This window comes from Anas platyrhynchos, chromosome 5 (assembly GCF_047663525.1).
Source record: "Anas platyrhynchos isolate ZD024472 breed Pekin duck chromosome 5, IASCAAS_PekinDuck_T2T, whole genome shotgun sequence".
In the NCBI taxonomy this organism is placed as follows: Eukaryota; Metazoa; Chordata; class Aves; order Anseriformes; family Anatidae; genus Anas; species Anas platyrhynchos.
Window position 1 is genome coordinate 48,215,576 of NC_092591.1, and position 21,266 is coordinate 48,236,841.

Below are 21,266 nucleotides of genomic sequence, written 5' to 3' on the forward strand. Positions count from 1 at the left end.
TTACAGTAACCAGCTGAAGATCAGAGGAAATGTAACCACAGCAACTTGAGGTCACTGCTGTCTGCAAAATTACTCAGCAACCTGCAAAACCAAGTTTGTGCTCTGTTCCCGGCTGCTGTGCTCCAGCTGGCTCTGCGGCTGGCTCTGCAGCCTTCACAAGGCAGACAGCCTCACGAAGGTCATGCGAGCCTGCTGAAGCCCACAATTACATTTCCAGACTTCCCATCCTAACTCTTTTGTTCCAAGATTCTTTTTCCCCCTTTCGCCCCTTGTTTCACTTGCCATATCAAATCCAACATGCTACAGAGACTGCTGTACTGAGATTGTAATCCAAGGAAAAAATACGCGCCTTTGTGCAACTCCTATCCATCCCAAATTATATTTTTTGACATCTACAGTCCTGTCTGTGATGCAGATGCAGTCTTGAAACTATCAGCTGTCCTGCATTTCATGGATGGCTGGTATCATGGTCAGTAAGGGGGCAAGTACATTCCAGCTGGGGAGCAGGCATGTTTGTGTTGTGTTGTGGGTTTTCCAGATTTTTAATAAGAGCAATTTTGGTATGCTTTATTTGATCATCTGTTATATTAAACATATTAAATCTATATTAAAGCTGCCTAAACCCAAATTTCATTTTAAAAAGGTGAAAAGTCTGATAATTATTTTAAATAAAATTTGCCCTATTAGAATCAGCATATGGTACTAATTTGTAAACATTTGCTGCTGTAAGACTGCACTGATGGCAATGCCTATTATGCTGTCTCGTATTAAAACCACAATATATAATTCCTATGTCTCCAAGTAGAAAAGCCATCAACACAGCTTCTAGGCAAGAAATTCTTTTAAATTTTAAATTGGATTTGCAGGATTCAGATTTACTGTTAACTTAATATCAAATGCAAATCAGTGAAAGATGGCATGCTGCAATAGGTCCTAGGAGCCTCTCATCTAAAAAAAAAAACAACCAACAAACCAACCAAACAACCAACCAAAAAAAACAAACCAAACCAAAACAACAACACTACCAATAAAACCCCCAAATACTTATGCGTTCTTGAGAGCTATTATATTCTGTATCTTGCCAAAAGACTTGCTCTCTCCGACAAAGCTTTTCCACTGTTTTGGAGAAAAAAGCTTATCAAGAGAACCAGTGGGAGAAAAGAGACCCTATACAGAGGTACTGTGGGAAAATAACTTTTCACAGATTTCTGAGAACATGCAAAACCGAAACTTTGCCTTCATCTCTTGTAATATTTTTACTGTATTTTTGGATTGTCAAAGGAAAATTGCATGTTAGAAAAGTAAGGCAATAATTGTCTGTTTTGGGGGAAGATTAAGAACAAGCATTGATGTGATGACTGGCAGGATACAGAGCTTCTTATAATAGCATTATTTAGTGAGAAGAATTGAGAAATGGTTAGTGTCTGTTGCAGGTAACGCTGTTCAGCTGAAGCAAAGAATAATCACTAAAGGTCTGTGGGAAGCTGTTCGAGACCAACACTTTTGATGCGAATGGCACAACTATCTGGAAGCAGACAGCAAGGGCAAGGTGTTGATGAGGGGCAGAGGACCAGGAGGCGGCCTCAGCCCTCTCTTCTTGGAGAGCTGGAAGAGAAAAGGTCAACGCAAGCTGGAAGGAAAAGGGAAAATCTCACAGCTTCCAATGAGGAAAGATTATCAGATTACCACTGCCGCACAGCTTGATTATTTCAAGGGCTAGTTTGTCTTTACTTTAAAGCTCACATAAGCATGTAAAGCTGCACTCCCTTTCCTCCAAAAAACACCCTAAAAAAATCCAGCAGAAGTTTGACACGTTTGAAAAACAACGTCCCCTATTTAGGTGTCCAAGCATAAGTTCAGGAATCCACTCTTAGGTGCTCATGTTATAAAAACTTTTGTTGAATTTTGTCCAATGAAAAGTGGCTTTTATTTCAGTTTGAGAAACCCTTACGTGGTTCTGGAATGGCTACCATTTCTGGATTAGGATGATCTAATCCACATTTGTATAAAAAGTCAACATCAGAATTACTAAAATGCAGTAACAGTGAGTGAGCATTAAAAAGAAGCAGAATGCACAACATACTCTATGCTTTATTGTTGTCACTTACTTCATGGCACTTCAGCATGACCCTCTTCTGACAACAGCAGTCATGAGAGCAAATAAAAATGACAAAATGGAATGACTGAAACTGCAAAAATTACTGACAAAGTAAGCAATCCTGTGAAATTGGCTGACAAATGGTTAACAACATGAAGTGAAGCTAATGGGACAACATTAAACCGAAAAATCAAGGCTTGAGAATTATTCCACAAAATAAACATTTCATAATCTGTGAAATCTGGAGACGTTTTACAAGAAACCAAATGTACGATCAGTCCCCATGCAGGACTCACTGCTAAATTCAGTTCTGCCTTACCTGTTTGTGAAAAAATGGGAACTTTTCCAGATAAGAAACCCCTTAGAGATGCACAAAAGCCCTGACCATAGACAGTTTCACCTTTAAAACTTGCTATGCCAACACAATACAGGTTATTTTTCCTAGAGGACTTGATCCTGCGTGGTTAAGCATCCCCCACAACTCCCACGTTTGCAATGAGTGCTTCCCACTACCAGGAGTGACGCTCAACCTGCCACAGAGGCCATGGGGATGTTCTGCAAACACAGGCAGAGAAACATGAGCACCATTTGAAATATAAATAGCTCCTCCCTACAGCAAAGTTATCGATCATTTCGGTATGGTGGTGGCAGAGAGCAGGAACGGCGGCTGTGCATTATTCCTTATTAGTACACGGGAGCGGTGGCAGAAGGATGATGTTTGCACTGGGGTTGTGTTTCTTCTCCTTCGCAGCCACGGGGTCTATTTTGCGTTAATCACGCTGGTGTTATTCAGTCCATCTTGCAGGCTTGCACTTGATCATTATGTCGCTAAGCAACTGCTGGGTTCACAGACAGAGCGAGCACTCCTCCCTTAACCTGATAAAAACCCTGCAGTAACCTTGCCCCCCTGTCTTTTATCAGCTCCGTATGCAAGTCAGTAGCCTCTTGAGTGCCTTTATAGCACCGCTGCATTTATAGTGCACCAGTCAGCGATGCTGTTACCCTTCCCCTCCTCTCCACCTGGCTTGCAGAGTGCAGGTACCTCTCTGGGCTGCACTTTTAAACCTCTGCACCCCTGTGTGTCCAAGCCCAGGGGCAGGAACCGCAACCAGAGGTCACCAAGGGAGCCTGAGCTCTGGGTATTTGGCTCAGGTAGAGACCTGTGTCCAAATGTCCCAAACCTTTCCAGGAGGGAAGGCTGGGCAGAAATGGAGGAAGCGATGATTGGATGTTGTGGCCTCTGATTTGAGAGCCTGACTACATGGACAGAGCAAATAAAAATTTGCATCACCAGGAATAATCTCCAAAATTTCTTGAAGTAGATGATGGCCAAAATTAGGAGTGGGATTAGCAAGCACTCATTCAAAAGCTCTAGTCCAGAACCTTCTGATCAAGTCCCTCAATTATACTTGTATTAGTGCAAACTAAGCAAATGCAGACTTCCTCTTTTTCCTTCCATACCAGTCTCCTCTTCCCATCCCATGGCTGGTCACTGCCACTGAGAAGCAGATGGTTTCCAGCCAGGCATTTCCATGCTCTATTTAAAAATCTTGAAGCTTGGTGTCTCCATAAGAACCACGGCAAACTATAAATACACAGTGTAGAATTACTGCTAAACCAATGTACAGTGAAAAGAAACTAGATAGGGTCCTTTTTTAATGTAATAATTGAGAGAGAAATGCTGCTCAGCACTGTAAAACAGTCTCTTCATAATCCTCATTTATCAAAAACATATAAAGAAGATCTATTTCATGGGTTTCTCTAACAAGCCGTTACCAAACAATCTACAATTTAATTCACCTCTATGCTACCCTGACGGTGCACTTGCCGTGACTGAACCACATTTGTATGTCTACTGGCTGTATAAAAATAGCTCCTAGAGATATTTAGAACTGGTACCTGGGTGAAGCTTCATCTATTTCACAATGAAGAAATATATATTTCAATTTCGTCAGGCTCCTAGTGCTATGAGCAGAACCCAAGCGAGCATGTGAACAACGTTACTATTTATAACACTTCCCATGGCTTCTCTTTGGCTGAAGAATATGAACAGATATACGCATTTTTTATCACTTTTCTTTAATTCAGAGGAATCTTTGTGTTTTGAGAACTAAACTTCCTTACTCCCTTTCTAATGCTACCTCAAAGAAAAGGGCTACAAGCTCTACAATTGGCTGGCCTAGGTTTTACAGTAGTAGAAAAAAAGTCATGAAACTGTAAGAATTTTAGCTTTACAATTTAAATATCAACTTTAATACTTTGGCAAGATGGTATTCCCTGATCATAATATATTATGACTTTGTAAAAAATTGTGTCAGTCATGCGATTGGGCTAGAAAGGCTATAATTTATTTAGCTTTTTTAAAGGTAAGGTAGGAGTAAAAGCAGTAAAAATAGGCCTTTGTCTGGGAAGCGTTTACCACACATCCATCATTTTTACCTTCAAGAACAGAAGTGAAACTTAATGCAGGCAGTCCAGGGCATAAACTTACACAATGCAACAAGGAAGTCAGAGCATTTTTTCCACGGTGCTAATGTTGCCATGACCCCTTGAGGGCCAGTCCCAGCCTTTCTGCAGGGCAAGCAGGAGCTGGGTAAGAGCGCTCAGGCAGACACCACGTAGCCAGCCATGGCTGCTGGGCTAGTCACACCTCTGACTCTGCGAGTGAGCATCTCACCTGACATTGCTCTACCTCGCTCCTGGTAAGATGAAAAGGAATTGCCTGCAGCATTTTTGAAAAGAGATCTCAAATATCTATAGATAGTTGGATCTTGTCTGCTGCTGCTGACTTCTTACGCCGTTTAGATAAAACTCCAAGTAGCCTTTTCTGATCCTTTTTAGTATCTTCAATCCACCTAATTAGCTGAAACTGAATTAAAAACTAATGTGATTGCATTAGTTTTGAAAGAAAAGGAGAACAAAATACAGCCCTCTTACCTTCCATCTACACATCTATATTCATATACCTCTGAAAGTATTTCATCTATGGCATCCAACAGTTCTACTGCTCTTTTCCACTGTCAACTTTTCTTATTTATTATCTCATAGGTCTTTCAGGATTGTTATATCTCAAGATCCTCTCTCGAGTTAGCAAATACATTTGGGCAGACTTTTCAGGAACGAAGCAGGATTTCAGCCAGATTTAAATAATTCTTTGCGTGTTTTTGCTTCCAAATGGAGTCTCTATTTCCATAATGAAGACTATGTAATTTGCCAAAGTTGAGTTACAAGAATTAAAAAAACTAAAGGACAGAGAAGCAAAATAATTTCCTATAGCTGTCCAAGTCAGATTTTTCTCTAAAATGTAATGCATATGACACATGTACATGACAGTTTGTTTTTCTCCAAGAAAGCAATTTTTCCTTTTTTTTTCTCTTTTCTGCAGCTTTTGTATCAGTTTAAATTTCTTTCCACACACACACACAAAATAAAATTAAAATAAAATTAAAATTAAAAGAGATAATTATTTGCTTCCACTTCTCATTTTTCTCTCAGAAATGCAGTACTTTGAAGTATTTACAGTACATTGTAGTTGCTTGACTCAGATATTTTCTAATAAAATCTGATAATAAATATCTTTACTGATGATGATAAATATCTGTGATGATAAATACCTTTACTGTAAACTGGAAATAACTATCAATCTAAAATATACATGATAATAAATATATCAAATATATGAAGTCAGAGGCAATATGTTCATATGGCTTAACAAGAAAGACAATCAAGCGCAAGCAAAAATAGTGTTGAACACAGTAAGAATAGTATGAATTGAAACTGTCAGAGACGTGTAAGACAAGACATGTAAATTCACGCTTAGTATACAAATGCTGATTTTATGTTTGCCAGATGTGTTCTCAAATTTAAAGGGTTCATTTGCTGTGCTAACTTTGTTCAAAGATTTTCATCAAGCAGCCGGTACATATATTTTTCTTGTACAATTTTCATTGATTTTTTTCCCATGTATTAAAGCTTTTCCTGTACAGGCAACTTGATTTATGCTCCATTTAGTCAAGAACTACTGGACAGGAATTCCAGAATTCTAGCATTTTTCTTCCATCCCTTCATTCTAGAAGATGTATAACCTCCATACCTCCCTGTCAACAATTTAATAACTTACATCTTGCAGAAAATAATGTAACTACCTGACACTGAAGCTTGCGAACACACTGTTTTCTGAATGAGCAATCATTTGCAATTAACAGAGTCACCCTTTTGCTACATGCAAAACATCTTTATGCATGCAAAGAATGGCCCTTTTCAAAGGCCAGGTTATTTATTACCCAGCAGAATATTTTTATTTAAATTTGCTTACATGATATATTTTTTTTAAACAAACTAAATCAGCACTACATTTTTGCAAAAAAATCAATTTCTATGGAGCAGGCCAGGCCAAACAATATGTGATACTTTAGTAAAAGGTCCATTTAACTAATGTATGCAAGGCCAAACTATTCCATGCCACAAAAAAGTAATACCATGGGATCTTAATAAAATGAACAAAATCTCATTTTTTTTTCCCCTTAAGTTTGGATTTCATGATATTTAGATCCATACTCAACACAAATGTGATAATTATTTGTGCATTTACCTAATGGAGTTTGACTACTTAACTTACTTTTTGTCTAAGTACCTTTTCATACCACTTCTATGGAAATGTGTTGCCCTGCACTAAAAGGATGGTACTGTTGGGAGAAATGAGCCATGCTCTTGAACCTGTAAACATCACAGACTATTCACAAGCAAATGGGGACAATAGAAAGTAAGAACTTACATCCAATAATACTGAGTGCTAAAGATGATAAATTAACCATTTAGCAAAAACATAAACAGTGCAAAGTGATTTAAGTGAGTAATTTCCTAAAACAGATTTATATTTCATGATATGGTGGTATATCGTGATAAATATCATTATATGATTATTAGAGATACCAGCATGAATCAAACATCAAGCCATGAATGTGAAGTAAGCCTGGATAAAAACACTTTTTTACCTGTTTGAAGACAAAATAAGTTAAGAAACTGAACAAAAATTAAATTATCACCACATTTTAAAGGAAAAACAAAAACAAAAAAAAAAGAAAAAAAAAGAGAGAAAAGAGCTACTTAAACACAAATCAAAGTAACTCATGTCAAAACAATGGATAAGGTTGTGGAAAATGTCTCTGAAATTGGGGAATACCAAAAAGCTCCTATTGCATGTTGTAGACTACAGAAACATTGACAATGTAGGAAATTCTTCCCATCTGTAAAATTGTTTGTCATATTCATTAAACAAATATGTACAATAAAAGACACATTCTTTACTCTGTATGATTTACAGGGGAAGTTAGTAAAGGCAAGAAAAGAAAGAAAGCTTCTATTAGTAAGTTATTTTGCTAATCGCATTTACCTTGTACTGAGACTTGCAGTTTTTGTTCCAGTAGGTGACTCCAATCCTTCCCCTGGCTTTGAGGATTTCTCTCTGTTCATTTGCTGGAGTATTGAGTTCAATTCACTAATAACATTAGCCTTTGGGCCTGAGAGAATTGGGCTTTTCACCTCCGTCACATCGCCCCATAGCTTAGATGTCCTTTGGGGAACAACTTTAGCCATATTGGGCTGTGCACTGATTGGAGGTGGGGGCGGAGCGGGAGGAGGAATAACAAAGCTGTCTACAGTTTCTTCAATTAGCGCATCCTTGTAAAGTGCATTGCTTTTGTTGATTATGGGCTTCATTTTTGGCTTAGGAGGTACTGGGGGTTTGTCCACCAGAAATGTTTGCCCATCTGCATAGACTGTACAAGTATCCACGTTCTCACCCCCTTCTGAGGATAAGGTAGAGATGCTGGACACTGTTGAGATAGTGCTGGTTGTCTCTAAGTGATGGTCACTACTACTCCGACTGTCTACCTCCTCAATCCCAGAGTCAGTGACGTTGTCAAAGCTGTCAGGGGGTGGCAAAAAGGAGGCAGGCAAACAGTTTGAAAGACCCACTTGCTTTTTACTGTCTAAGGAATTTGTTGACTGGCTGGGGGCAAATGGCGCGGGTGAAGGCGTGCCGTTTTTTCTTTGCTTAATCAAGTCCGTTAGAGCTGAACCAGGAGCTGAGCGGTCGTCGGGGATATCAAAGCTGTTGGCGAACTCTAAGGGGGGTGGTAGTGGCTCAGTAAAAATAAATTCTTCATCAATATCAACTGATGCTAAGGGTGGCGGGGGGATGCGGAACGGCAAGATGACTGGGTCGTCGACAGAGCTCGCTGCTACGATGGTTTTGCAGGGAGATGCCGGTGGCTCAGGTGCAGCAGGCACATCCAGCTCACTTTCTGCTTCCTCACTTCCCTCTGGCCTCTCTGGTGGGGAGTTTTCAGGGTTTGGTTCCATTTCATCTCTTTTTTCCTCTTCATCTTCAGGCGCATCATCAGACTTTGCTGTGTCCATGGTATGAACCATTAACAAGCCAGCTGACTTCTGCTGTGAAGTATCCACAATGTTTATCAACATGTTTTTCTTCTCTTCAGCCTTCTTTTCTTTCCCTGCATCTGTTTCATACTTGTTCTCAGTCTCCTGCCTTCGCAATGGGCCGCGAGTATTTTGCCTAGTGACAGTAGCAGTAACAGGAAATGTCGTTTCAATATTGGGTCTCAGCTTTGTATCGATGTAAAGTGGTTTATTAAGGTCAGGCTTAACAGTGTCCCCTTTGCCTGGAATCTGCTGCGTTTGTTCTTTCATGGCTCTGTCCCTGGCAGAGAGAGCGAGGGCTAGTGGTGAGTTTGGATCTAATAGCTTTCCTGTGACTGGGTGAACATAATTATCTGAGCTGGATGCATTCGTGGGCTTAGCTGCCACTGTACTGTTTTCAGTACCTTTCGTTTTGGACGAAGCATTTAATGTCCTTGAATCACTTTGATTGCTGGGTTCACTGCTATTAAAAATATTTTCAGGCTCTCTAGGTGCAGGAATTGGAGATGGTGACATAAGCTGTCTAAAGCCATCTTCACTACTAAACATTGCTTCATCAGTAAATTTAGACTGCCTCATACGTGGTGTTGGTGGTGTTAGCCCAACATCCTCATCTCCTAGGTCTGTGGAAAGGAAGGCTGGAGAATTACGCCTTGCTTCCAGACGCTTTTCCCTGTCCCTTACTGCTCCAGCAATGGCTGCTGCAAATGGACTGCTGACACCTAGGCTGTCATCAGGTCGGAGTTGCCCAGGTTGCTCTGAAGACTGAGGATCGATTTCCATGCTGCTCCCTTGGCTGCTTTTCCCGCTGCTGCTGGTGGACGGCTCTTTCACAATAATTGTTGGGATTGGAATAGAGCAGGTCTTTTCTGGACTGTCTTCAACATTGGATTGTTTCACCAGCATCCCCTTCCGTCTCGCTGGTTTGGCTGGCACATAAACTGCTTTGCTTGCAATCTTCCCGACCTCAGAATACGGGTTTTCTGGCATCTGACCTCTCTTGTTCCTGAAATTTGCCTGAGATGTGGCACTCCGACTGTACAGATCCTCAGAGTCCAGAGAGTAGCGGTCCAGTTCTCGTCTGTAATAGATCCCTTTGTCCCTTATCATAGTTCCCACATTTTCAGGCCTAACCAAAGAAATTTTTGCACCTGAATTCTGATTAAATGGAGGTTTAATAGTTCCATAGCTCCTTGATGTTGGGGATTTGGGAGAGTTGTACAGAGAGGGAGAAGGTGGTGGTGGTGAAGGTGGTAAGGACTGTGGTGGTGGTGGGATATCTTCAGAGGTGTCTGGCATTGAAAGACTTCTGGTAAACTTCAGCATAGGAGGAGCCAAAAACTGCCGTTCTTCCTCTGTTATTCCTAAAAAACAGAAAGTATATATAAAACAATGCCTTCCTTCGCAATCCCTCATATTGCATTATTTCTGTATCCAACCTAAAATGCTAAGGTGCATTTCACATGAGGCATATGTGCAATTATGAAAAGGGTCTTTTGCCTCATTCCAAACATCAGCATTTTTGCTTGCTGAATTTGCTGAAACCTAGATGCCAGAATTCAAAAGAATGCTACAGAATTTTAATTAAAATGATCATTGATATGTAGGCAAATGTTTGGGGCTTATGTATCATCAAGGTAGCTGTAGAGAAGCACATTTTCTTTGAAGATTATTGAACAGGGAAGACATTTGGTGCAGAAGAGTACCTTATGTCTGTCCCTAGCACTTTCTAAATGCACAAAATTATGCAACTTAGAAACCTAATGAATTTTTAAGATGCACTGAAGCTTAGCAAAGGAACCGAGAAGATTCTGTTGGGGAAAGAAATCATAATGCTTTATTTCAAAGAATGATATTATATTATTACAGATACAGCTTTTAACATAAATAAACTTGGTAATATTGGGATAATTTAGACGGCCAATTTTATATCATCCTAATGGGTTCCTAAATTGAGAAGTATCACTTCTAATATTATTATAAAGAACAGAACAAGCTCACGTTTGGTCTGCTCTATTTTTTTTTTCTCTTTTGTACAACCATTTATTGACATCATTTGGAATGAAAAGGAGGTGATTTTTATTCCTTTTGATCAATAGGGATTTCTTTATAAACTACACAGCATTACAATGCTTCTGCTTCAATAGCAAAATAAAAATGAATAACATTTTGCCATAGGTAATGCATTGTAATAGGCTTGTACTGCTCTTTTTCTTTTTTCCTCTTTATTTTTTCCCTTCTCAATAACATTTTTTGTTAGAGGAAACATTCTAAAGAAATGAATCAAATCATTCCACAACACTTGTCTACTGCCATTAAGGCAGAATGTGGAAATTATAGCAACTTAAACAAGACTTTCTTTTGCCATTAACTTTGTATAAAAAATAAGCAATCCTTCACTGAGGTAAAGACATTGCAGAAATATGCTTTAAGAAAGAGATAAAGTTGCTAAAAGTAGGTTATTAATGCACAAGTAAACTATGCATGAGAAACATTTTACCTATAGATTTTTGTCTTCTCATTGTACCCCGAGGTATACCCAGAAAAGGACCTTGAGGACTCCCCGGTACAGTGGGTGTCATCACAGCAATACCCTGTCTCTCATACATGGACTACAAAAAAGCAAACAAAAAAGCCCAAGAGCATTAAAGCATGCAAGTCTTTTTCTCACAGGTAAATAACTGTTTTGTAATATCAACTAATCCACTACCCCTCTTAGAATTTTTATGGAGAATAACAAATTTGATATTCTTCTGGGAAGGAGGTAAAGAGAAAAAGGAAGGCCGGGATTTTTTATACATTAAAAAAATAACAACAGCTGTAAGTGGACGTAGGTGAAATTATTTACAAGGCAATATGTTAAGTTTCCAGCACATTCTGTGTGCTGTAAGAAAAAAAAAGCCTGAGCGATTACATTTTGTTTCATTCATTTCCAAAAGCCTTGCACACACCGTATGAGTGTTAACAGTGGCTTTATGCCAAGCTGTATGCTCTCTTCACTTCTGAGAAGGAGACCTACTCTTGGAGTCTTGCACAGACTCAAGGTGTCTTGTGCAGGGTTATGCTGCAAGTCAGCTTCTCGGCTAGGAACTGAGAAACGTACCCTGATCCCAATGCACTCAACTGTTCTTTTCTTGTAGTCCATTACAAAACCATTTTCTGCCCAGAAACAGTCCCTATTTCCTTCTTTCCCAAGCTATGGAGAACAGCAAAGTGTATCAGGACTGGGGCTACTTTTGAGATGTATGAAAGGCTTGAGAGGCTATGGAAAAATGCATCTAAAATGCATTATTTATTTTTATTTTTTCCCCACATGTAAAGTTCTGTAAGAGCAAATTCTGCAAGTGAGGAATCCAATTTCAGAGTTCTGGAGTTTAAATTTTTAATACATGCTGTGGCATGAACGTCAATTCTTCCCTTACAAATCATCATGCATTATTTAGTTAAGATATTACAGATGCCATTAGAAATAATAAAAACCTGTGCTAGTAGAAACTTTCACATTAGTTGAAATTATGTGGCTGCACTAATTCTGGCACTGAAACTTTGATTTTCAGCAAAGATTTTAGCTTGGCCTTAGTGTTGTACCAACATCTTCAGTTAGAATTTACTGGTATTTTACCAGCTCAGATTACAGGCAGAGCAAGGTCACATCTGTTTGAATAATGGTAGCAATGCTGTTGAAGTGACAGTCTCAGAATAAATATAAGAAATTAATGCTAAAAGGTTTTAGGGGTACACAGGCTCTTCTGTTAAACAAACTATTACCAAAAACACAGGCTAGACCAAGGTTACAAGATAACAAAGACAGCATGATTATATAAAGCATTGTTTTAAATTCATTTCTGTTGTGTGTTGAATTTTGCACACAGGCAAAGTACCCCTTCCAATCAGTTTCAGAAGTGAAAGCAGTACTTCATAGCTACCACTCACATTCATATCTGTAGCTGAGGGAAAACATCTACTAGAAGGCCGCTGTTTAATAGTTGCCACTCTTGAGTCCACAGTTGCATTGTCTGCAATTCTTGATGGCTTGGAAACTGGTACTATTTCATCCACCTTATCTGTAATATAAAAGTATTCAGTAAAATAAATATAATTTGTCCAGAAACTGAAAATTTAAGTATTGCAAGGTCAAAGGAAGAGATTTACTTTTCAAAAAAATGCAAAGAAAAGTTTTTTTTTTTTTTTTGGCATTTTAACAAGGCAATGCTTGAGCATCATAAGTCGTGCAAGCCGAGCACTTTTTATTGCTGCTACATAACATGCATGCTTTAGTTTTAAGCCTGCATGCATTTAATGTTTACTTAGTGTGACTCGAAAAACAATCCTCTTCTTCAAACCTTCAAAATGTGAAGGGAGAATATCTATATAGAAATGGAAAGAAGACCTTTAGAAATAATGAATCTGTACAGCACTGTTTCATATAGAGATAAGCAGACTGTACTTAGTCATTAGAATTTCAGTGATATTTTGGACAATAACAAGTACTCCAGAAGTGCTCTTTTATGCCTATTCTCTTCAATTAATCACATCCTGATCTATTCACACTTTTGGATTATTAGATTAGCATTGTAAGCAATGACATCATTCTTTAAAATTAAACTTTTATATCTTTTTTTTTTTTCTTAACTGAACAGTCTTGGAATTTGTTTAGTTGTGGTCAGAAACAGACCAAGCAGGCAAAGTCCAAATCAGAATGAGAACTTCAACACTTGGCTTTGGGATCCTGATCTACCATATGGCATGACAATAATATATGGGGAAAACTTTAATCAAAATCTTCTGAAGTTTAGAGTGTTTGTTTTAATCCCATTTCCAACTTTGGTCACAAACAAGATTCATCAGTATTTAATACATGTTACTCCCTTAGACTGAGGACCTCAAAGTACCATACAATCAACTAATTATGGCCTCCCAGCTCTTTTACTGCCACTTCTATTATTACAAAACTAAGGCATGGAGAAATTTAATCACTAGCCTATGACTAGTGAACAAAATAGTTTTATTTTTGAACCTGTACTAGAATCCAAACTTATATCATACCAACAGGTTTTCTTACTACCCTTTTCATTCCATTTGCTTCCCTAAGAAAGTATAGACTGTAACACATTGACTATTCTGTACTTGATAATCATGTTAATTTAGTGTCTTTTCCTTTGAAGTTTCACTGAAGTATGGATTAGTTATATAGCCTGTGGTATTTATGTGAGTGAAATACCTCAGCCCGGCTCCTATGCTTCCACAACGTGAGTTGGAGCAATGTTACTTTTTAGCCCTTAGATCCTTCTCCCAAATGTTTGATTATTTGCTTAAGCAGAAAAGCAGCTACTTCATTAGGTTACTACAGACTTAAAAAACAGGATCTTGGTGGTCTACAGATGGTGTTACTATGCAAAGTATCAGATTTAGGGATTTAAGCTTTACCTCTCATTGGAGAGCAGCATACTCAGGGCCCTGGATATGGATGGGAATAAGGCAGGAGGAAAAGAGCTTTTGATCCCTCTAAATAGTAGATCTGGCAGATGCAAGGATGATATTTTAAATGGGAGAAGAAGAAAGGGAAGAACTTTTAGCCTTCTGGTTAGAAGAAGGTTGTCCTAGAAATGGATATTTTAGTGTCACAGAGGGTCAGGGAGCAGGCAGGAAAGGAAAGGTTGAGCAGAATCAGTAAGCTGAACACTGCTGAAATCTTTCTCACAAGAGTAGTATTTCTGTTTCTTTTCAATTGAAGTTAGAATTCATTTTTTTCATTGGTCTGCTTTATTGTTGTGTGTTTTAAATCATCCAGTGAAAGGAGAAAAGGAAAAAAAAAATCTTAAGATCATCACATGTATTCAAAAATAAAACAAACTTCAAGTCACATTTCATAAGACTTTGTAATACAAACTGTGAACTTCTGAAATTAAAATATCTGCACTTCTGCTCAGCAAAAGGCATCAGAAAGCAATGGTATAACCATGAACATTTGACCTATACAGCAAAAATATGGCTAGACTCTAGAATTGTACTCGGGGGATCAATCACCAACAGATTCAAGGATGTAGAGATTTCATATTAAGTCTCTCCCACCCTTTCCAACATCCCAGAAGGCCAACTGGTCTTTGAGATAGAAAAATTTTTGGGAAACTGAAGCATTAGGTACTCAAAATCTGTAAATCAGAAATATAAATATACCAGTAAGAACTGATCCCCTTTATTTTTAACAGACACATGTAACCATATACCCATTCAGACAACAAAAAGCTACAGGGAAAGAGTGATGAGGCTATGACAGACACTTGAAAAGCATGAAAATATTTGTTTGGGGATGAAACATACATACCCTCCAACTGCACTGATTTTGCTAGACAATACTAGAAGTCAGATCCTAATTTTGGATCTGAACAAAATATCAGTTGGTACCAGTTCTTAATGCCATCTACTATTTCCATCTGGAAGAACTTTATTGTGTGTGAGTTTATTGCAGGTTTCTTGTCTGTGGACAGTTCCTCAGCCCTATAGCTGCTCCCATTCAAGTGGTGCTTTGTGTCTTTCCAAATCTAGCTAAAGCACTGAGAAATGGGAGAGGAGAGCAGGTGACAGCTTAAGCTACCTTGCAAAGAACTCTTTAGGGGTTCCTCGCACAGTATTTCCAGCAGCAGCACTGCTACATCTGTGCAGCTTCTTCTTTTGCTCTGCTGTTTTTGATGAGAATGCAAAGGTAGATTGGAGGGCATAATTTTAAAACTACTACAACAAGTTTGAAGCTACAGAAGCAGCCAGCCTGTGGAATGTGGTTTATTCTAAATGGCAGCAGCTACATGGCGGGTCCTGCAGAATATGTCAAAATCTTAGCAACTGACCGCACAACTGCACCACACTTTTGAAGTGAAAGTACTATGTAAAATAAAAACATTCTCACTGTATTATCAGACATGCTCTAATTAGGCCAAGAAAATTAACTGGCTGATTTGTATTTAGCTTTATTCAAACTCATCCCAAAGAAATAAGACGTAAGCATATTGGGACAAACTTCCACTTGCCTCTGCCTTTAGCTAGGCTGTTCATATCCACATTACCAGTGTGCAAACCACGTATGCACCAGAAACACATGTTCAAAAAGCTGTTCATATTGGAGTAATTTATCAGGCTTACTAATGGACTTCTCTCCCAACCTCCATGTGATCTTAAATAACCTGCAGCATGCGTTTCTTGTACCAGTGAGAGGGGAATCTTACAAGCTTGTGTTGGAAATTCTCTGAGGATACTTTTACAAACAGTTTTAACAAAAGAGAGATAAAAAAGCCATGGAAGGGGTGCAAAAATTTGCACTTGATCTGTGTCGACAGTGTGGCTGAAGAAGCACGCCCCCAACGGTAGTCTTAGAAGGAACGCAGCTGGATGTAGGTGGAAGGGAAGAAAACCTGTACTGCAAAGAGCCTATACTGGAGGTTGGCCATGCCAGCTGCATTTCATCATTAAACCATTCATTTAGCAAAGTACAGCCACAAGCACGCACGCACACACGCTTACAAGGGAGCAATTTGTGGCTGACTGGTAGAGTAACAAAATGTTGTATCTGCTTTATTTTGATCAACTACAGTCTCAGAGAAAGACGGAAAAGAAGAGGCTATGGCTGACTGGACAGAGAGTGCAGCTCAGTTGTAATCATAGAAGAGGATTTTTAGGCCTACAATTATTCTCTAGTATTTGCCAGAGGAGGAATTCATCGCTGCTTTGCATATAAACTCTTCTGAACCTTTACAAAAAGTTACAACGGTATGTGGAGAGTCAAACACAGGAGCCATGCTACACCTGTGATAATTAGTTACCACGCTCAAGGGGCTCCTGGTAACAGCATCCTTCCAGAGAACTGTCAGGGATACCACATGGATAAGCCAGTCTGATGCCTCTGCATGCATATAGCAATTTGAGTGCCACTATATTAAATTCCCCCGAGAGAGGCAGCACCAACAGATATAAAATAATTTATTGCAAAGTGCATTTCCATCTGCCCTGTGGGTTACCAATCGCACCCGTGTTCTGCTCAGGGTGCCAGCCCTCAGGAAATTAGATGGCCTAAAGGCACAGAAAGTAGTTTGCATTTTATCAACATGTAGGTCATCTCTGATGAAAAGCTCTTAATCACAGACATAGTAGCACAGTACCCAACAGCATGTCATGACTTTTACATTCTCAAGAGGTCTGGCTGCTAGGTAAGTTGCTCTTTTATTTATTTTTTTCTTTTCATTTTCTTAAATAATTAATATCTGTAATAATTACAGGGGACAGTCTCCTCCTAGTAGATTTGGTGCAGGAGATAGCTCTTATCCCCATAGAACACATTTCTTAGTGACTCCTGTTTCAGATCCCCAGACTCTCTCAGAGGAAAAATTATAATGCTGCCCATCCAACCACCAGATCCATCATAAAAGGAACTTTGAAAACGAGAGTCAGGTGCCTAGATAGATCTGGTGGCACATTACTATACAGGCCCCAAAAGATAAATATGAGGTATGATCCTGGCAACATTACTTATTATACAACATAGCCAAGACATGTGGATTAGCTCCACCGAGGGTCTTAGAAAGTGAGCTTGTCAGACCCACAGAGGATAAGAATGATCATGATCCGGTACAGGCTAACCCCAACACCTCAGGCTGGCATGCCAGAAACACCAGGCAAAGACTGATCGAACACAGTTTTGGAGGCGAGTATTGCCAAGACCTGTATACTTACCACCAAGTCCAGAATGCTTGCTCAGAGGGGATGGGATAATGGAGAAAGAAAACTCAAAAAACAGCTGCCTCAAGAAATGACTTGTATTTGTAAGAAAAGCAATGAATGCCTGGCACAGAGTAAAAAAATGCTTGTATGAAGTTAAAGTGAAAGAACAGAGGCAAATGTTCTTAAAATACCAGCAGCACACATTGTTAACAGTGCAAATATAAACTACAAAATGTTAGACTAATCTAGTCAGCCAGAATACAATGTTAGCCAATGTAGGAAATGGTTGAATTCTGCCACTGATGGCCTTATGGCTAAGAATTAAAAGGACAGGCACATTAAAAAAAACCCTAAAAATCCTATGGTGTGGTTATTTTTTCTTCCCTCCCCCTTTTGCCTGGCGTGTAGGCATGGGCAATGAGGCCCTCTCGGTTATGGCTCTCTGCAGCCGGCCACTGCGACAAGGCAGTGTGGCCTGCGGTGGTTCTCGAGAGTCGCTCGTCCCTTCGGCCCCTGGTAAGCACACAGTGGAGGCTGCCACTGCATCCTCACCAGTCCATGTCGAGGCACAGGTTAACTCGACATGGGGGGTGGCTCTTTGGGAGATGCGTGTTTCAAGGACCTGTGTCCTTGGCTGCTTGAGGAAAGCTAAAATCTCTGACAGGTAGTTATGGATGGCTCTTGTGGAGGTAGCCACAATGCCCAGCTGCAGCTCCATGCGGCCCATGGACTGTGACATGAGACCCATGGACTGTGCATGCTCCCTCTTGATATTTTCCAGCAGCTGCACAATCCTACTGTTGGTTTCCATCAACAGCTTCTCTCCCTCTGTTAGCTGGGGCTGCCCTCTCCAACCCCGATCCCTAGGGACAGGCTCAACACCGCGGTGCTCTTCATTCATTTCATCATTGCCCTCCTCCTCAGGAGAGTCACTTTCAAACTGAGGAGTCCTACTGAGTGACTGATCCCCGGGAGACTGTATGTCCATGGTACACTCCGGAGTCCGCGCTGGTGTTTGAAATCCCTCAAAATCCTCCCCAACGTTGCTGTGCGTTTCAGACGAGGACAACGGCCACTGCCAGCTCTCTGTGGTCCTGGCCGGTGAGTCTTCGTCAGAGGCAGGCACCGAAGATTCCTGTTCTTCAGCCGGCGTGGACGGCGAGCTCCCTCGGTGACGGCCAGCTTGCCCCGAGGATCCAGGAACCTCCCCATCTTGTTCCCCAGTGACATCTGGCAATCAAATAGAGGAGCAACAACCACTGTATCTGAGGCCAGGCAGATGGAGGTATCTACATGCATTGGACAACACATAGAAAGAAGCCAGTTGGGAAGCCAGAGTGTATGTGTTTGGGCAAACGGAAGGGCGGACTAAAGTTTAGTGACTGCATTGGGCAAGTGGCAGTTGATATTATTAACCACTTTTTATATAAATGCACACTGTCCTGTACCCGCAACACACACAGCCATGCTGCATCCCAAGGCAGGAGCTACCAATTCACCTCATTGTGACTGTGACAGGAAATGTCAGTGAACCTATCAAAAAGCTCACCTATGCACTGTAGTGGTGTCAGTCAGAAATCCCTGGGATGAGCTCAGGGCCAAGTGTCCAATTGAGCTTCCTGTGGTGCCAGATGTGCTCCTCACTGGCTGAGGGCAGCCCTTTGTTGTTCTGAAGCACTGCTGGCTATCTTCGCTTTTGTCCGACGTCTCACGTCACCCCCACCCCTAGTGCGCTCTCTCCCAAATCACTGCTGCAGAGTGACGGCGGCTGTCCACAGCATTTATCCTGTGAGCAATGCCCTCCCCAACATTTGCCAGATTTTCTCGCTCTTTTCTCCAAAGACTAGGTAAAGTTATATGAGGGCATTGCTCGCCAGGATCTCATTGTCTTCTGAAAATAAGTTTTGCCCGCCCCTGGCTACCTTTTCCCTTGCCTGAGGGCATATGATGGAAATCAGGGTGCAAGTGCTTCCCTGTGGCAGCTTGGTGTGCAAAGAGGCATTGTTACGGATGTTAATGAGGAGGATATAATGTATGTGCTTAGTCTAAATCCTCCCGTACATAAAATGCACTCCGAAAGACTAGAGATGCCTAAGGTTTTTGCACCCACAGCGATCATCAGCTCAGAGTAGAGCATGACCTGCCCAGTGCCATTCTTGATTACATGAGCCAGTGGCCAAAACTCTCACCCTTTCCATGCTTAAATAAAAAAAAAAAATGTTTTGGAGGGACAATTTGGTCATCAGAAATTAATCTGGGGTGGTCTGGCTAAAATGTTGCAATGTGGTAGCCCAAAGAGCCTGTATTCCTCACGCTCAGGCAAGGGATATGCGAGAGAAGCACTGTTGTTGGTAAGAACCTGAACAGCAGAGGCTGGCTGTTGCTAGATGGCTGGCTGGCTGTGCTGGTCATGCTGCAGTGGTCTGAATGCCGAGTCAGTGTCTGGTCTACTAATCTCTGACATCCCAGTCTTGAAAAATGTTATTTTCTAAGGGTTAATTTCTGCACTTTGGAATAGTTTATATGCTGCTCTTTGGACCTCAGCTTGAAGCTGTGAACTTACATCTGGAAGGTATTGCTGAGGTCAGGCTAAAATGCTACTTCTGCTTCTGTTTATGATTTTTTTTTTTTTTTTGATTTTACTTAGTTTTAAATGAAAGCTCTTTCTGATAGACCCAAGGATCCTTCCTTATATATAACCATCCCTGTCTATCCTAATTCTAATGTGGCACTCATTATTTCTACACCCAAGTGTCTCCAATATTATATTGCTCTGAAAGGGATTCTGTGCAGCTTAATATAATTTTTTAAATGCTAAAGTCATGGATATTATTTATGCATTTAACTTATTCACTACTTCAAAGTATTCACATTCAAAGTATTCACATTATGTCTCTGTCTAGTTGGACTGTCCAGTTGCATGTTTTATGGAAAGTGAGGATGAAATTGTATTTGCAAAAAGGCATGAGCTCCTTATGAAAATGGATTTTTAGGGACAAACTGTCATGCAATCATTGGCTCTCCTACTCCATGGAGATTTGAAAGGGACTATATCAACCTAACTGCAATACCTGTTTCTTCCTTTGCAATGCTTTTCCCCCATTGCCTTACTAATACAGCCATAGCTGCAATCCCTCATTAACAAATCTCTCTTAACAACTATAGTGTAGGACCATGAAATTATTTCTCAACATTTTCTTATTTGAGTACACATGAAAAAAATAAAAAAAGAAAAACAAAACAGGGGACCTATTTTTACCACACATAGCAAACACGCATTTCAGTTAAAATCTATGAAATCGGAGAAAGATAAGGGATTATATATACTCATTCTGGTAGAGCCACTGGTCATACAAATATGTTTGAATTTCTTTTGACATCTCATCAGAAAATTCTCCATATCTGAAAACTCCATTTTCCTGACATGCTCTAAACAGAACCCACCTAGCAATTGTTAAGTAATAGAACCAAACTAAGTTAAAAGTCAAAAACTGAAACAAAACAAAATAAAGAACTCCAAAGCCCACATTAATTTATGAGTATTTCTGTAAATAATTCCACTGAGTTTAGATTGTTAAGATTCAGGGGGATCATAACAACTTTGTTATTTGTGCAAATTTACACATTTGCCAGAGGCTTGTGAAGAAAAGTTTCTCTGAAAAAGCATGATAACATTTTTGCAAAGTCCCTAATTTTCTGTGAGAATGTACCATTTGCCATCCTCCTAACCAATACTTTCAGCCTTTTAGAGCTAAAAGAAAAGCATCTGGCATAAGTGACCAATAACACAAATGACAAAGAATCCAAGCAAACAGTCTGTGAAAACCCATGGGCAGAAAGTTAATTGTGGAAACTATTGGCGAATACTTATGAATAATGAATACAATCACAGGTTTTAGGATAGGTTTGTTAACTTGACTAGCAATGAAAAGGAGGAATATTCATTAACGGTTATTATTCATAACAAAGTGTTCAACAATTCTAGTCACTTCAGTTTCTGGAAGCTTTATCAAGCATT

The 21,266-nt window shown here is 39.9% G+C and overlaps 1 protein-coding gene across 2 annotated transcripts in view; it reads right to left on the minus strand.

Annotated features, from left to right (window-relative positions):
• The window catches only part of SHANK2 (SH3 and multiple ankyrin repeat domains 2), a 351,046-nt gene that overhangs the window by 10,149 nt on the left and 319,631 nt on the right, over positions 1 to 21,266 (minus strand). For both annotated transcript variants that reach the window (XM_072038992.1, XM_072038993.1), the window contains 3 exons: positions 12,473 to 12,603; positions 11,040 to 11,151; positions 7,491 to 9,903 (listed from right to left, as the gene is read on the minus strand). In XM_072038992.1, the coding sequence (XP_071895093.1) occupies positions 7,491 to 9,903; positions 11,040 to 11,151; positions 12,473 to 12,603 (2,656 nt within the window). The remainder of the gene's footprint in view (positions 1 to 7,490; positions 9,904 to 11,039; positions 11,152 to 12,472; positions 12,604 to 21,266) is intronic.